Source organism: Camelus ferus, chromosome 9, assembly GCF_009834535.1.
Source record: "Camelus ferus isolate YT-003-E chromosome 9, BCGSAC_Cfer_1.0, whole genome shotgun sequence".
Lineage (NCBI taxonomy): Eukaryota > Metazoa > Chordata > Mammalia > Artiodactyla > Camelidae > Camelus > Camelus ferus.
Genome location: NC_045704.1, coordinates 26185649 through 26203038, shown reverse-complemented (window position 1 = coordinate 26203038; position 17390 = coordinate 26185649). Strand labels below are relative to the sequence as shown.

Genomic DNA, 17390 nt, shown 5'->3' with positions numbered 1-17390 from the left:
TTCCCCTCTGCAGGGACCTGGGGATCAAATCTGTGTTGTGTGAACCTTTAATTAGCCTCGGGGCTCCGGCTCCCAGAAGAGCCGCCCTGGCCCCTACAGAGAGCCGACTGCATGTGGCAAACTGCTGCCTGGTGCCCACACAAAACTGGCTCTCAATATTTGAATTAATAATGAGAGAAAGACAGCCAAGGCCATAGGTGTGATGGCTTTAGAGAGACTGTTACTGCTGGGAGCCATCAGGGCGAGCATCCTTGGGTGTTGCCATGGCAACTGTAAACCACGACCAAAGTGGGCTGTGGACAAGGTGAAGGCACTCACTCTCCACCCATGCCCCTGCTGGATGATGAAGCTGGTGGAAATGGCGCCACATGGGCAGGGGAGCATCTCCATGCCATGGGGAAGTGGGGAGGGTCTCCAGCTCGGCCAGCAGAGCCAGGCAGCCGTCACCTGGTCTCCCATCTCCCCAGACCCACAAGGACCCAAAAACTATCACTTTAAATGAACAACCCACTCTTCCCTCAAGCTCTGGTGTAACACGAGGATCATAATTAAAGAGAAAATAAATCTGGCAAAAGTTGTCCCAGAGAAGAGAGAGTGAGGCTCACAGAGCATCCTGAAAGAGAAAATTTTAAAGGGTTTTATAGAGGAAATGGCTGAGCCTCACAGCTGGCAGGAGACGCCCGCATCAGTGGCAAACGTGTGATTTTTAACTACGTGGAGTCCTCTCCTTCATCAGCCAGTCACGTGGTTGCATGAGCAGGAACCGAGGGTGGCAGCCACAGACTCAGCTCAGGGCGTCAAGGGCCCGGGGAGCTCCAGGACAAAGCTGCCTGTGTCAGTGGGAGTCCCTAGGGCAGACAGCCCTAACCCACCTGAGGCAGTCAGAGGACGCCTCCTGTGGGCAGTGTGGAAGAGGTGCCTGGGGTTTTGCCCTCCTGCTCAGCTCAGTCCTGGGAAAGTTTCTGGAGGCTTCTCCTTACCTCCCCACCCCATGCCCCGTGGATTGAGAAAATCACACCAAATGGAGGGACCTATGTCCATCACTGCCCCGTGCCCCATGGATCGAGAAAATCACACCAAATGGAGGGACCTATGAGTCAGCTCACTGTACAGCTGTTCTCGCAGCATCAGGGAGACCTCAAATTAAGGATGAAGCAGCTGTACCCTGGACTGTAATGATGATAAATGGTAATTCTTGCCTTTCACTGAGCACTTAGTAGACACCACACACGTCTCACTGGCTTCCCTCCTTTCTGCAGTTCCCCATGACTCCTCCTGCCCCTCTTCATCAACAGTCCCCTCCTCGGAGCCCAGACCCTTTCCCCAGCTGGGTGGCAGCCCCACGACATGAAGAGCGGAGAGCTAGCCTTTCTAAATGTCACTGGGAGCTGAACCCACCAAGGAGCTTCTCATTAAATACTCCAGGCGCACATCTTTAAAAGCTCTGGATATTAAGGATTCCCCAAGCATCCGTGGGAATAAATGAGGTCAAGTGCTTTGGTGATACCGTATTGATTACTTCTACCGCATGTGGACAGAGGCAGGGGCTTGGCCATGGTCTCAAGCCCTGAGCCTTATGGAAGATGCCGACTTGGTTTTCAGACACCTTTGCAGCACAGGGGGTGTCATCTTTTCGATTCTCCCATGCTCTGTGACTGTTACCAGGTATCCCTCGGAAACTCATATCCAAAGCAGTGAGAAGCCCCGCTTTGTCTTATGTGAGGGTTGCAGGGAGGTTGAAGATGACAAGCAAACAGGCCTGGCCCCTGCAACTGCCGTTCCCTGACTTTTCCTCATAAAGGATGACAGGCCTCGTTCCCTGGGGTGGGGCTTCTGGGGAAGACAGTGGCTTTTGTGTTCTCGGGAAGGTGTGCTGTAAATATGGGACGGATTACCCAGTTTGGCCTCCTCTGAATAGAGGGCCGTGGAAGGGGCTGCTGGCGGTGCTGGGTGGCCGTGGGGCAGGGACCCTTGGGAGGGAGGCCTTGAGAAGCCTTGTCCCTGCACTGGCGCTCCTGGGTGAGGCTATTTCTGAAACAGATTGGTTGTTTGTTCCATCATTACTGCTCTCCAGGCTGAAATATCAAAGCTACTTTGGACTGGCTTCTGGTCTTTATGGTTCAAGGAATGTGTTTGGGGTGGGGGGGCGTTGTCTGTATAAAGTAGAGCCTAACTATTTCAAAAGCTTTTTCTCCACCCCCCATCCACCCGCTCACCCACGCCCAGGGGCTCTGCCCCATCCAGCTCAGGAGTGGCTATCCTGCCGGTGGCTGCCATGGGGGGACAGACCACTGAGGTCTGTGAAGGCCAGTTGTAAACAGGGCACATCCTGAGGGCGAGGCTGTGCATGCCTCGGGGCCAAGGCAGCATCAGTCCTCTCTTAAAGGATCTGCCCATTATGGTGGAAGAGACAGAACAAACCTGAGCCAGGCTGACGACACTTCAGCAGGGAGTTTTACTCACCACCTTTCCAACCGTTTTCTCCTTCCTGCTGACATTTCAGATGCTCCTTGCTGCACAGCTGGCTGGCTGGTTGGTAAGCCAGGGTGTGAATGCCAACAAATTTCCCTATTTCTGGGCCCCGCATAGCTCCAGCCACCCAGAAGTCTCAGTCCATGCCTTACTCTCTCACCCTTTATAAGGACCATGCTTCTCATTTTCCACGCACTTGGATTCGAGTTCTGATCCATCACTTCTTGCCCCCCAACACGCGAGCTCCCGCATCTGTCATCATCTGGGTGGCACTGTGCCCATGGCAGAGGGCGAGGGGCAGGATTAGAGGAGATAATCCACAGAAAGAGGAGCTCAGCACAGGGTCTGGCTCCCAGAAAATGCTCAGTGGATGCTGGCTCTTACACCGGCATTGTTCGTGGGAGTGGCACCGCCTGCCCAGGGTCATGTCACGAGGCCTGGGGACTGGACAGGGTGCTTTGAGACGTCCTCGGAGACGTTCTCCCTCCACGCCTTCTCCGTGTGCTGGGAGCCTCATGGGGCTAAAGTGAGAGAGGGAGCTGATGACACTTCAGAACAGAAAGTGCACTCAGACTGCAAATGGCTCGGCTTGGTGGCGAGGTGCTATTTTGGTCCTTTCTCTCTCCGTGCCATTTGGAGGGGGGAGGATAGGAAACGGGGATGATGCCATGTCCTCATCCTTGTCTGGTTGCCGCTGTTTTCCATGAGTCAGGAGCTCCTTGGTGAGCAAGGACAGGTTCACCGTGGTTCCTCATGTTCCACCTGCAGGCTGAGCCACCACATCTGTGCACCTGCGTGCGGGCTGGCTGCACTCCTGTGGGGTGCCTGGTCTTGCTCCGCTGTGTCCAGTCTCCCCTCAGTGGGGAGGCCAGTTGTGATGAGGTGGGAGGTGGGCCATTGGGCTGGCCAGGAAGCCACGTTCTGAGGAGAGGCTGGTGTTGGCAGCATTAGGCGAGGGCGTCTCCACTCAGGAAGGGAGCAGAAGGAACCAGGACCCGTAGGAACGGTCAAGCAGCCAAAGACCCTCCGGGGCCAGCCTGGGCTGGAGAGCAGGTGCCTGGTGGCCTCCTCCCTGGGACTTCTACCACTCGAGATGGAGCCCCTTGTGCAGGGAAGCCGGGTGCCCCGCATGGATGGGTGTGTCAAGGACAGGGCTCAAGGTCACTGTTACAGGCTCAGGCCTGCGCTGTCTTCCCCTTGGTCCCACATTTTGCCTTTCCTGTTCACACCTGCCCAGATGCCCTCACTGTGGCTCACTGAGCCTGATAACTGCCAGGCTGATAAAGTTGCTGCTCGGCACCCGGGACCCATGGGGAGAGGGTAGGGTGAAGAGAGGGCTGTGTCCACTCCAGGAGGCCAGGGACCGCTCCTGCCGGATGTGAGCCTCCCTCCCACCAGCACAGAGAGCCCACTGCAGGCTCGCGGGAAGGTGGGCTGCCCACCTTCACAGGATGGGTATTGTCAAAAATAGAGAGCCCCTTCCTCTGCCGACCCCCGGCCCCTGCGCATCAGCTCTCCTCCAGGAGGTCTCGGTTTTCTTTAAACCGGGAAGGCCCAGCTGCAATGTCAGTTCCCTTACAACGACTCTTATTACAATATTGATTCTCACACAAATGCCACTTGGCCCAGAGGAGGGATTGTTCATAAACCCCAGGGAGAGGGAGCTGACATGGTGTCATGGCTCATTCTGAGCTGGGGTGGGTTCCTGGCTGACTAGATCTTCTCTGACCAGGGGGCCAGGGGGCTGCCCAAAGCTTCAGGTAGACCCAGCCCCTGCGTCGGGGAGGAGCTAACAGCCCAGCAGGTGGTGGCCAAACTGAGCAGGAGGTACTCAGAATGAACTCAGGGCTCAGCTGGGACACAAAAGGGACTCAGACAAGGTGGAGCCAGGGTGGGCTGCTGGTGGGGGGGGGGGGTCACTTCACAGAGGGAGGAAGGCTTCCCTGACCCTCCAACCCAAGGGGCGTCATCCATCCTGAGCACCCAGAAGTGCCCCACTGCTGCCTCAGGCCCCCAACATTTCCCTGCTGTCCTGGAGTCAGTGCCTGACTGAGCACCCCGTCCAGGCTGATGCCCCAGGAAGACCCGATTCTTTCTCATGTCTGTGTCCCCATGACCTGACTTTCACACTCATTGGGCCTGGCACCAGTTCGTTCCTTCATTCATTTACTCCATTCATTCAAAGCATGTCCATTGAGCATCTTTTATGTGCAAGAACTGTGCTAGGCAGTGAGAACATACTGTGAATAAGACCAGACTGAGAGTCTGAAGAGGGAGAGGCAGACACTGTCAAAGGGTCACATGGCAAGTAGAAGTTTGCAGACATTGCTGGCACTCCAGATGGAGACCCATGGGCTATGGGAACTAAGAATAGGGGGGATGGTCCCTGAGGGAATGACACTTAAGCCATAATCTGGGAGATGATTAAGAGTTGGCTTGATAAAGAGAAAGAGTAAGGCCTTCCAGGAAGAAGGGACAGCATGTGCAAAGATCCTGTGGCAAGAGGGAGCAAGGGTTCAAAGACCTGACAAAGAGTTACTGTGGCTACAGCAGAGAAAGCAAGAAGGGGTGCCCAGGGGAAGTTAAGTCCGGATGTGTTCAGGGGTCAAACCCCATAAGGCCTTATACTGGGGATGGGAGCTTTGGCTTGTCCTAAGGGCAGTGGATGGAGAGCCAGTGGCTGGCAGGGCATGGTGCTCCTGGTTGTAGTGTGGAGAATGGAGAGGTGGGAGTAGAGTGGATGTGGGGAGACCACGTTAGAGCTAGTGACCCTGCCAAGAGATGACAGGGCTTGGACTAAAAGTTTGGATGGATGGGTGGTGGCAAAGCGAGTACCTGGTGAGTGAGTGAAGGGAAGGCTGTAACTGGGTGGATGGGAGGATGGGGGTGGGTGGAAGGAAGGATGAGTGGACATGTAGATGGGTGAATGGATGGAAGGAGTGTGTGGAAAGACTAGGAGCTGGTGGATGGTGGGAGGAAGGGTGTCACTGTGTGGATGCATGGGTGAACAAGGGTAGAAGGAAGGATGTGTGGGTTCCTGGATGAAACACGGATGGGAAGATGAGTGCATGTGGCATGCAAGGTGGGCTTTGCAGGAGGAGTGGGGCTGGGGCTACAGACGTGCCGAGGGTCGGCGTTCCCACACCTGAACTCTGCACACTCGGTCCACCTCTTCCAGGAAGGAGGCCACAGGGAGAAAGGTCCCAGGTGGTGGCACGGCACAGACTGGCTAGGCCAAGAAATTTCATGCCAGCTCATGCTTATGCTTGCTGTCCTGGGCCTTAGAAGGGATGGGTGGAACAAGTAGACACAGCCAGTCCTCAGCCTGCCCCATCTCCCCTAGCCCCTCAAACTTCAGATGGTACCTCCATCACTCACTAGTGAGGGGTGGGAGCAGGGGACCCCTCCACTGGGACACTGGGAAATCTGGTGGATGCAGCCTGGCCAAGACTTGATTATTGTTCATGTATAAGTTAACATAGCCATTTTTTTCAAGCATTTAAAAAATCAAACCTCCAGGTGGGCAGATGAATAACTGTATTCGCATTAAAGACTAATGTTAACAAAAAATACACAAGGCAGTAATCCATAATGCATTCTATTCTAGAGAGTCATATTTTAATGCGTGACATATCCTGGGCAGCTCCTCTGTACTAATTTTATTTAATGAGCACATGTTATAGAATTTTCAGAGCACTATCCCTGGGCAATTAAAATGTGTTAACCTTTCCGGTTAAATTGCGTTTCTGAAGAAAAGTCCTCAATGTGAAACAGAAGGAAATATCCAGGCGTCATCGAGGTGGAATGTAGAGGAACAACTGTTGTGTCCTGGCTGCTCTGGCCTTGGGGACCTGCAGCCCTTCTCCCTTGGCCTTGGGCCTCTGGTCTGTCATTCCTTCTTTTCCTTGGCCAGGCCCAGCCCCACTGAGCGGGACAAGGAGGCTGAGCCTGGACCCACACAGTGAGCAGCCTTCACTGAGCAGGCTCTAATTGAGTACTCACTGTTTGCCTGACCTGGGGAATCTGGGTCTGCCTCGAGGGACATACAGGCTATGGAGGGGACAAGTGGGATTTAAATGGGGCTAGAATGCCCCAAGGAGGGGCAGGGATCATTCTTGAACCCCTGACAGGTCTCCCTTCCTCCGTCTATGTAATGGGCACACCAGCACTCCAGCATCCACAAATCCATGAGTTTCAGATCTGGAAGGGGTCCTAGAGAGCCTTTAGTGAGTGGTTCCCAGACTTTGTTCCTAGGAACCCTGGGCCCCCAGCCCTAACTCGAGCTATAACCACAGCAATTCTGCCTCTAATGGTTTTAAATTTTGGGGTTTCCTCTACACTGCTGGTGTGAATGTAAATTGATGCAGCCACTATGGAGGACAGTATGGAGGTTCCTTAAAAAACTAAAAATAGACTTACCATATGATCCAGCAATCCCACTTCTGGGCATATACCCTGAGAAAAATATAATTCAAAAAGACACATGAACCCCAATGTTCATAGCAGTACTATTTACAATAGCCAAGACATAGAAACAGCCCAGATGTCCATCAACAGATGACTGGATAAAGAAGATGTGGTATCTATAATAGAATATTACTCAGCTGTAAAAAAAGAATGAAATCATGCCATTTACAGCAACATGGATGGACCTAGAGATTATCCTATCAAGTGAAGTAATTCAGAGACAAATATCATATGATACCACTTATATGTGGAATCTAGAAAAAGATACAAACCAGATATTTACACACCAGAAATAGACTCACAGACAGAAAACAAACCATGGTTACCAAAGGGGAAAGGGATAGGGGATGATAAATCAGGAGTTTGGGATTAACATATACACACTACTATATATAAAGTAGATAAACAGCAAGGACCTACTCTAGAGCACAGGGAACTATATTCAATTTCTTACAATAAGTTATAATGGAAAAGAATCTAAAAAATATATATATATGTATATGTATAACTGAATCGCTTTGCTATACACCTGAAACTAACATTGTAAATCAACTATACTTCAATAGAAAATTTAATTAAATTTTTAAAAATTTTGGGGTTCCATGCAGCAATTAGCCACTGCTTTAAAAGATTTAAAAACAACAGATTTAGTCCAAATAAAATAAGTAAATTATGCAAAATATACAAATACATTTATATATGTAATTTTCCCCCTAAGGGAAACGTTTGAAGCGGTTTACAAAGCTGCACATGGCATAATAGAACAAAAAGTATTTAATGAGGAAAATTGGAATAAAGGAAAAACGATGAAATTAATTTGAGAAAAGTTAGACAAAAAGATGTGTGCACACAGTCTTGGGCAGCTGAAAGGTCAGATCACTGTGCTAGCGATGGGTCTCCAGCTCCAGCTTGTATTTGAAGGTACAGCTTGTGTTTGTGATGCCAAATGTGAAGCATCTGGCCAGTCAATGCTTGGTGCATCATGCCTGCTTAGACCAGCTAGGGACATCCAGGAAAGACTTCTATTCATTCATTCAACAAGCACTTTGAGAGAACAGCAGTGTGCGGGCAGGGTGCTCGGTGATGGGTTTACCCACTGGCAGAGGAGACAGGGATGGAAAGGTAAACTGCCATGGCTGCCCAGACACTGCCCAGGGGGTGTGGAACTTGCCCTGGATCCCATGGGACAAAGGGAGCCTCCGAGGGGCAGGTGGTGAACGGGAGGATGTGGGGTGAACAGTGTGGACGGGTGACGGAGTGGAAAGGGAGAAGAGTGGGTGCAGGTGGGCTGACCTGGGACCCCGGTGAGGAATTAGGACTTCAGCCCAGGTGAAGCTTCTGGGGGTTGGCGTGGTGTGGTGTAATGTGTACTTTGTATTTGAAAGGCACACCCTGGCCTCTGGCTAGGCAGGTGCAGGGCCGGCTGCGGTTAGTGGATGTGAGGAGGCCAGTCAGGAGCACTGCGCTGCCCAGATGTGAGCTGGTGTGGTGATAGGGAGGGTTAAAGGACCAGGGCAGGGGTGGGCCTGGGGTAATGGGGGTTGGGGTGAAAAGCGGGCAAATTAAGAGCTGTCTTGGAGTGGGTGTCTCTGGGCTGGGCTGGAGAAGGTGGGTGAGCTCTGGGCATCAGGGAGTAGGGAAGGGCTGTCTAACAGCAGGAGCAAAGGCCCGGGGGCAGGAAAGCAAGGGCGCACATGGCCTCTGTGTGAAAGTTTTCCTGGAGTAGGGCATCTGAGGCAGTGTGGAGACAGATGATTCGCAGGTGACAGGGAGTTACTGGAGATAACTTCTCTCCTGCCTACCAGCTATGCAACCTTAAGCAAGTCACTTAACCGCTCTGGGCCTCACGTGTGGAAGAGGACGTTGGTTCCTACCTCCCAAAGCCACCTGAGAGGGTTAAAGGAGAGAATTCTCTTGGCACCAGGAACCACAGACCTGTTAGAACCCCACAGCCTCAAAGTTTAAAGAATCTGAATGGGCCGGTGGGCTCCTCCCATGATGACTGGTCCTAGCACTGAGGGAGGCCCCCCATCATCCCTGCCCGGGCAGCACCCTGGTGCTCACTGTGGTCAGGGCTGCCCGTGGCCCTGCAGACGCCAGCCACCTGACCATATGGAAAGGCCTGTTTACCGTTTTCTATAAGTGGCACCATTAAAGGATCATTTGGGGCAAGATCTCATTTCAAAAGAATTAAGAAGCTGGAAAAGAGCTAGCAACACAGTTGGCCCCATTAAGAAACCATTATAAATGCTGAAATACAAAAAAAAAAAAAGGACATCTCATGCCCGTGCTCTCTCCTTTGGAAGCAGCCTGGGGCGGGGGTCAAGCTGAGGCACTGGGGAAGGGGTGTTCCTACTCTTTGGCCTTGAGGGTTGGTGTATGTAGTCGTTAGGTATGTGGACAGAAGCCAGAGTGTCTCGGTTCGTGTCCCAGACCTGCCATTTATCTTAGTGTGGTCTTGATAGGGCTGCCAGATTTAGCAAATAAAAATATAGGACACCCGGTTAAATTTAATCTCAGATAAATAATAACATTTTAGCATAATATTCCTGTGTAATAAATATGTGGGATTAATGTATACTGAAAACTATCCATTGTTTATCTGAAATTCAGATTTAACTGGGCAGCCTGTATTTTATCTGGCAACCCTAGGCCTTAGGCAAGTCACTTTACCTCTCTGGATCTCAGTTTCCCCATCTGTCAAATAGGGACAGAATAGTAACCCCTACAGTTACGAGGATGGGATTTAAAGTAACATACTTGCCACGGTGCCTGGCCCCAGCAAGAGCTAGCCACAATTGCTGTTCTTATCCTGAAGGAGCTTGGCTCTGTCTGCTTGAGTCCAGCTGGGTCTGCTCCCTCCGTCCACTCCTCACTGTTGGTCTCAGCTCAGATCACCACCCCGGCTGTGGGTGGGATGGCTTGCTGGGGGCAGAGGAGAGGAGGAGGCCTGGGGCCAGCCCTCTGGCACATGGGCTTCCACCATGGCTGGAGCGGGAGGACATGTCGTCAGAAGGTCATTTATGAGGCTGGGGGAGAAGAGGGCACGGGCAAGGGCCGCATGAACGGCACAGACATTCATTTGTGCCAAGCCCTCTGTGCCTGGGTGCTCAGAGAGGGCTTCCTGGAGGAGGCAGCACTTGTTCCAGGCCTGAGGTACAGATCAGACCTAGACAAAAGAAAAGGAGGAGTTAGTGGTTCTGCAGGATGTGGCTGGAGTCCACTCGAGATGCTGGCAGGGAATGGTGGACCAGAGCACAGGGCTGGTGGCGGGGAGCAGTGAGAGTGAGGTTGCTGGGTAGGATTACGGAGATGCCCCAGCTGTGGCACTGAGACCGTGGCTTTCTCCTGTGGGAGGAGGGCACCCATCAAAGGTTTTCCACCTTAGAGAGAGTTCTTTAGGTGTATCAGAAGGAGGGAGGTGGGCACAGGATGGCAATAGCGGCAGGAAGACACTTTAGAAGGTCACTGCTGCCCTCGGGCCATGGCCACGGAGGGGGCGCTGACAGGCATGGGTAAAGCAGGTGGCGACCCCCCGCCTCTGCCCCCGTCCACCCCGGGAGCACTCAGGCTCCTCCCACTGCCTAGACACTGAGGCTGCCCTGCAGGCATCATCCCTGGTGGTCATGCTATCCCCCACCAGGAGGACAGCTTGTCCTCAAGCCTAGGAGCCAGCTGCCTGAGGCTTGGGTGGGACAGGCTAGCAGGACAGGGTCAACACAGGACCAAAGGACTGACACCCCCTCCGTTCTCTTGCACCTCTGCATCCCACACTTTCAACTTCCTTTAAAACCGATCAGCATTGGGTGCTCCCAGTTTTTGCCCTATTTACCAGCACACATTAATTTTATGGCAGAAATTAATTCTCTCCAATTCTGTTAGTGCTCAATTATTCCTTGCTGACTCCCTTTGAATAAATATCCATGAAGAGGCTTTAATTAAAATGTCAACAAGGGAAACAGCCTCTTTGCAAGGTGGCATCTTCCCATCCCACTGTGGCCAGACCGCCCGGTCTAACCAGCACAGCGTCCAGGGGAGGGCAGGGAGCAGGGCAGGTATCCCCTGGCGCAGGTGGCCGTCAGGAAGCCAGGAAGGTCAGGCCGCCGAAGGCTGGCCCCAGTTGTTGTCTCACAGTGATGTAAGGGGGTGAAGGTGGGATGATAGCCAGACCCTCTGGCTCTCACACCAGAGCTGTCTCAGAGGTTGCAAACGCAGACGGCCACAAAGAGCCAGGTGTGGGGATGGAGGTGAGTGAGGCGGGCTGGGCAAAGGGAGGCCTCCCTGTGCCGTGGACTATGTGCATCTCCCCGGCAGATAAAGTCATGGTGCTTGACCATAGCCAAGATGACTCCTCAGGGCGCTCTCTACTCTGCTCCACAAGCCCCTGCAGACGCACAGAGAGACTCCTTGTACCCTGGCCCCAGGAAGCTCCAAGAAGGAGCCTTCTCCTTTGGCTGTGCTTGGCCATCCCCCACACTCACAGCATGGGTCCAGGATGCAGCAGGGCCATTGATGGGAACGGGGGTCAGAGCCAGTCTGTCCCCAGCTGCCCTAGGCAGACAGGCCTCGGTCTCCGTGGCTCAGTGGATGTCCAAGTCCAGCCCAGTTCAGACTGTTGCCGCTTGGGAGCTGGCCCTCTTCTCTCATTCACAGATGGCAGCAAGGGGAAAAGGAACAAAAGTGAACATCCATGCTGAGGGCACTCCACGTGGTACTCTGGCTTCTTTAGCCTTATTCAAAAGACGTGTTATGACAGCACAAGAGGCTGAACGGATACAAGTGGCCTTGCTCTGCCTGACACAGTGGAGGGACCGGTCCTCCAGACCCTCGTCCTAATCCTAGTATGTTAGGGTATCCATACTTCCTGGTGGAGTGGCTTCATCCACTGAGACTGGACCGGCTCTTCTCTGGCTCCCTGTGCTTGGCATGGGGGTATCCTAGGGGGCAAGGCCAGGCGTTACGGCATCAGCGACAGAGTGAGCCTCCAACTCAGCTTGGGTCACCAGAGCCCGAACCAGCCTGTTACCCATTTTCATGCGTAAAAACGGACCTCCAACGTGTCTGGATTTTACTTACTCTTCTCGAACCTGAAATAAATGTCTAGTTTTTAAGCTAGAGCCACAACTAACAGAACGAAGAAATGCAGCCTCAGAGTAGCACCGGACTCTCAGGGGGACACCGTTTGCACACTCCTGTCTGAGGCCAGCCCCTCGGCTGCGACTCCCAGGTCACGAGCAGACCTGCCATGGTGATGGACCCGGGTCTGGGGACCCGGCGGGGAGGGGCTGCAGCTCTCTCCTGTCCACAGCCAGTGTAACAGGTGCTGCAGACCACAGCAGGGACAGGAGTTACCCTTGAGGCCAGGAGAACCATCCATGATCCTATAAGTGTGGGCAGGCACTGGGGGGAGGGCATTGGCTGTCCCAGCTGGCCGTGCCCACTGGTCCTGATCTCACAGAGTGGGGGCGGTCCCTTCAGGGCCCTTGTGGCTATGGGAGTCCAGGACAGAGTGGGGGCGACCAGCTGCCACCTCTGCATCCTCCCAGGAACCTCCAGACAGTGTGGGCAGAGTGAAGGTCCCAGAGGGTGGCCGGAGCAAAGCCGCCTTCTTCCCTTCCATCGCAAGGAAATGAATGGGCCCCAGAGGTTCCCTGTTGTTTTCTGACACGGCCCTTGGAATTCTGCCATTGCTGGGTAAATAGAGAAGCAGGGTTTACAGCTGCTAGCTGCTGGGACTGGTGCCTTTTCTGTGCCTATGGGGGCTGGGTCCACCCACAGCGTTCTTTGGGAGCCCTATTAAATGGCTCCGGCATAGACTGTATCTTGCTCACCATCCAAATGATAAAAGTTAATACCCACAGAGCCAAAGCCGCTTTGATTTCTTTAAGAATGATTAACCAAATGATGATGTATTTAATATAGAGAGTGAATCAGCTACTGTTGCATCAGATGCTTCCTTCACCTCTCAGGCAGCCTGATTTTCCAGCTTAGCCATGACATAAATTTCTGCGGGTTCTAGAGCTATTCCTGGTACTCCTTGGGAAAGGAGGAAATAGATAAAGAGACTGTTAGCATTCAGCCATCGCAGCAGCTTCTGTGTCCTCGGGAACACTGACCTCCCCACGCCGCATAATCAAAGAGGCCGGGATAGGAGGTCCTGCCTCAGCTGAACCAAAGGCACCCTCCCAGCCCCTGCCCTGGAGGGCCAAGGCGAGCCCCAGACCCTCCAGCAGTGTGCAGTCCTAGCTCGCTCCAGGAAACAGTGAGGACAGACACAGGGGCAGGGGATGCTGATGGGGGGCCCCAAGTCAAGTGCTAGACAATTATCAGTGTCCCGCCCAAATGGACAGTGTCTGGGGAGGGGGCACGCTGGCTGCCACACTCCTGCATTCTAACCCATTCTGGTGTGAAGACCCCTCCTCCCCCAGGACCAGCCTGGAAGCCAGGCTTCCTTGGTCTGCCCTGGCTCATTTGGGAAGCCAAAAGGGAGTGTTGGGTATCCGATGAGTGATGTAGCAAGAGGTTCCAAAATTTGAGTCCTTCTTTCCCCAGAGATCCAGGATCGTGTCTGTCTTGAAAACAAACACTTGGGGAGACAGTTTGCCATGCTTATTCCATCTTGGAAAATGTTTCTCTTAAGAGGACAACCCTCGAAATGAGTTCTCCTCCAACACTTTTCAGAAAAGTAGCTATGTTGCCCTTTTCATTAACACATTATTTGCACAGCACACACTGTGTGTGGCACTTTTGTTTACATGACTCTGTCTCTCAATTAGATTTTTCTGTATAACAAGGGACCCTAAAAACTTGGTGGCTTGGGTGTGACTCCAGGCCGTTTGTTTAGGTCGTGGTTCTGTGGGTTGGGGTTTCTCCTGCTGGTCTCTGTCAGGCTCATTCATGCATCTGTGGTCATCTCCCCATTCATCTGGGGGCTGGTTGGTCTCCAGGGACCTCAGCTAGGACGTCTCCTGGCTCTTATCTGGGGCAGGCCAGCCCAGTCTAACTCACCTGGCGGTGGGTTCCCACAGCCACAGAAGAAAGGGCAGGGCTCCGTGCACAAGCGCTTTACAAGCCTTTACTTGCTTCACACTTGATAGCATTCATCGGCCAAGGCAAGTCATACAGCCAATCTCAGCATCAGTGTGGGAGGGCACTGTCCCAGGGCGTGGACGCTGGGGACAGGAGCATGAGGGAGGAGGGGCATTTGTAGCCATTTCTGCAATCTGCCACTATGATCTTGCCTAATCTGGACCCCAACCCAGTGAGACAAGCCCCGCACACACTCATCTCATGGAGCTGTGCGTGTGCACATCCCCATTTTACAGAGTGCAGACAAGTCTCAGAATGATGAAGGGTGTTGCCCCAGGTCACATAGCAAGCTGGCCTGGAAGCTGTGCCTCACTGCCCCCTCCCACCTCCCTTGGTCCCTTCTTTGGAAAGGCTGGGTCAGGGAGAGGATGAGGGGCCACCCAGGAGCCAAATCTGGCTCCCCCTGCCCCCCAGACATCCACCAGCCGACACACCGCAGACCCTGGTGTCCCCTCTCCTCAGGTGTCAGCCTCTGGGAGCCACCACTCCAGCCCTCCAGCCCCTGCTGCTCCCATCTCGGCCCAGCACAGTGGCAGGCTGATGGTTTCAATCCAGGGTCTTATGCAAATTAAAAACTTTTAAATGTGAGTAGGTGAGACTGTAATAGTGGGAAAGACAAGTCAACAGTATTTGGAAGCAAATTAAAATTTCTCCTCCCATCTCCTGTGCCCTGTGTTCACCTTGCCTGGCTCACGGCCCATTTGCCACGCCTCCTGCCCCTGCGGGCCTTGAGGGTCTGGAGTTCTGTCACACACAAACATCTGCTTTTAAGTGCCTCACACACTTGTTCCTGTCTTGTCTGCATGGGCCTGAGTGTCAGGGTTTGCAGAAGCAGAAGGATCTGCACCAGGAGATGCAGGAGGCCAGCGGGCCCAGTCTGGCCATGTGAGCCCTGTGTGCCCGGGAGGCAGGGCTCTGCCGGCCACACCCTGTTTTCCATGCATCTGAGCCTCAGTGAATCCACCCAGGCACCTGGCTCCATCAACTCTTCTGTCACCACCCTCGACCATTCCAGAGACACATCCCAGAGACACTGGCCCAGAGGAGCAGCAAAAGAAGACCCAAGTCTTCAGAGTAACCACACTGTGGTCCTTCCCAATGACGGGTAGCAAGAGGCAGGATGTCAGCTTGGGCCAAGCTGCAGGGGGCCTGGGTAACGACTGTGTGGATAATTAATACCCCAAGGGGAAGGTCAGCACACTTGGAGTGTCCTGTCCTTTTCTCAGTGGGGGCTCACAGCTGCGTTCAGATGACTGACCGCGGATGAGACGTGCACGGTGGATGGCCTCTGGCCCCCGCCCTTTTCTTCAGATCTTCAGTCACAGCCTCGTTTCTGAAAATAAACAGACGGAATCCAGCCTCTCAAGCCAGAATGGGCCTGGATCATTTGTCCAACCTCCTCCCTGTACAGCGGGTGGACAGGCCTAGGACACAGACAGTTATTGCCAGAACAAAAATGATTCGGGACCGGGGGGCAATGCCTTGGATAGAAAAGACTAACAGCTCTTCTACCTGGAAAGAGAAGGAAGCTGTGGGCGCAGGCCACGCATCTGGCCACCTGGCAGTAGCTCCCGCAGGCGGCCAAGTGGCGGTGGCCACAGCCTCTGCACCATCTGCTTGGCCCAGGGAAGGGCCTCCTGTGTCTCTCCTCTCAGGTACGGAGCTCCAGCCCAGCTGGCTAGGCGAGGCGAAGGGAGGAGAGAGGCCTCTGTATGGTGCAGGTGAGCAGGGTGGGGCTGGAAACTGCTTCCCAATTCTACGCAAGTTAGTAGTGATGTCCCCAGCACCTGGGGCACCCGTGGTGCTTCTACACTGGCCCCTCTCAGTCATCCTGGAGGGAGCATCTCCACCCCCAGGTGGGAAGCCTGAGGTTCACCGGTGGGGTTTCCCCCAGCCGCACAGGAGGCCTTCCAAGCAGGTGGAGACCTGATGGCTGATGGGGAGCCGGGCAGGCAGCCCAGGTGAAGCAGGGTGAAGGCACAATTGTTACTGTCCCAGAAGTGGACCAGGGGCCTGAGTTAGTGGCCACATTGAAGACACAGATGGGAGTGACCTCTCACCAGAATAGTGTGAGGGTCATTCCTCAGGGTCCCTAGCCCACTCACCTCCCCCAGTGGTTGCTGAGCGCCTCACTTTGACCCCAGGGACTGGACTTAACAGATCATGGAAAGAAGACTCACGCACAAGCATCAGGATGCCCCGGGCAGTGTGTTTGTGGATGCAGAGCTGTGCTATTCGGGCGGGAGTTGTGTGCCATCATGGAGTCTCTCTGGAGGAGGGGGAGCTGGACCTTAAAAGCTGAGGGCACTTTGCAGGGGAGTATTGGGGGGATGGGGTGGAGAGGGAGCATATTTTCTTATTCAACCAAAATAATGACTTAGACTTTGGATCTACTATTTAGCAGACGCCCTTCAGGCAGGGGCGCTCTGTCTGACCACAGTGGGCTCCCAAAACATGTGGTCAGTCAATAGGAAGCAGCCGCAGCAAAACTCTCCATCCTTACCGGAGTGGCCACGTGCCAGCTGGGCACCAAGGTCCAGAGGGCGGACCGCGGGAGGTACCCTCCTCCCGTCTGCTTCCCTGGCCGCTGGGTTCTGGTGAATCAGGCATTAACCCTGCCTGTTCTCTTGTCCCCTGCAGGCACCGGCCCTAACTTCGCCACAGACCCGCTCCTCTCCCTGCTCCTGTTAGCGCTGCATAAGTTCCTCCGCCTGCTGGTGGGTCCCTGACAGACCCGCCCTGCTGCGCTCCTGAACGGGCCACCCCGCACGGCCTGCCCGCTCCCTGGCTGAGGACTGCATCGCCAGGCGGACGGACACCGACAGACTCAGAGAAGCATGACCAAGTTCACGTGGGAAATAAATAAATCATATTTTTGGGGAAGTCACACTAATGTAGAACACTTAAAATAATGCATCTAGTTTCCAAATCAGATGGAGTTTGGACCACGCCGTATGCCTGGGATCAATGAGTTCTCTATTTTAATGTATTTTTCTTTTCTAAACTTTTCCTCCAAGTCTTCATTTTGCACGAACTGTTGAGCAGTTATCTGTAGGATACTATGTAAAAATGTTGGGTCAAAGCCCAATTTCTGACAAAGCAAAATATTTTTAGTAGCTTATTGTGTTTCGGAAATTTTTTAATTTACTTTTTCCTTTGGGGGCTTTTCTTTTTTTTTTTATTAAAGTAAATTATTTCTTTTGAGACATTTTGATTAAAAAAGATACATCTTATCATAATTAAAATTCACTGTCAATAATATTTATTTTTAAATAAAGATTGGAAACAAGGTCAGACATTTGTTTATAAACTGTATTGTATATTGCTGAATAACAGTTGAATAAAAAACAACTTTGAAATAA

At 53.1% G+C, this 17390-nt stretch overlaps 1 protein-coding gene across 1 annotated transcript in view; it reads left to right on the top strand.

The window, feature by feature from the left end:
* The window catches only part of VSTM2B (V-set and transmembrane domain containing 2B), a 26982-nt gene extending 9592 nt beyond the window's left edge, over nucleotides 1-17390 (top strand). Inside the window, exon 6 of the mRNA XM_032486237.1 lies at nucleotides 16669-17390. Within this exon, the coding sequence (XP_032342128.1) occupies nucleotides 16669-16757 (89 nt within the window). The 3' untranslated portion in view covers nucleotides 16758-17390. The remainder of the gene's footprint in view (nucleotides 1-16668) is intronic.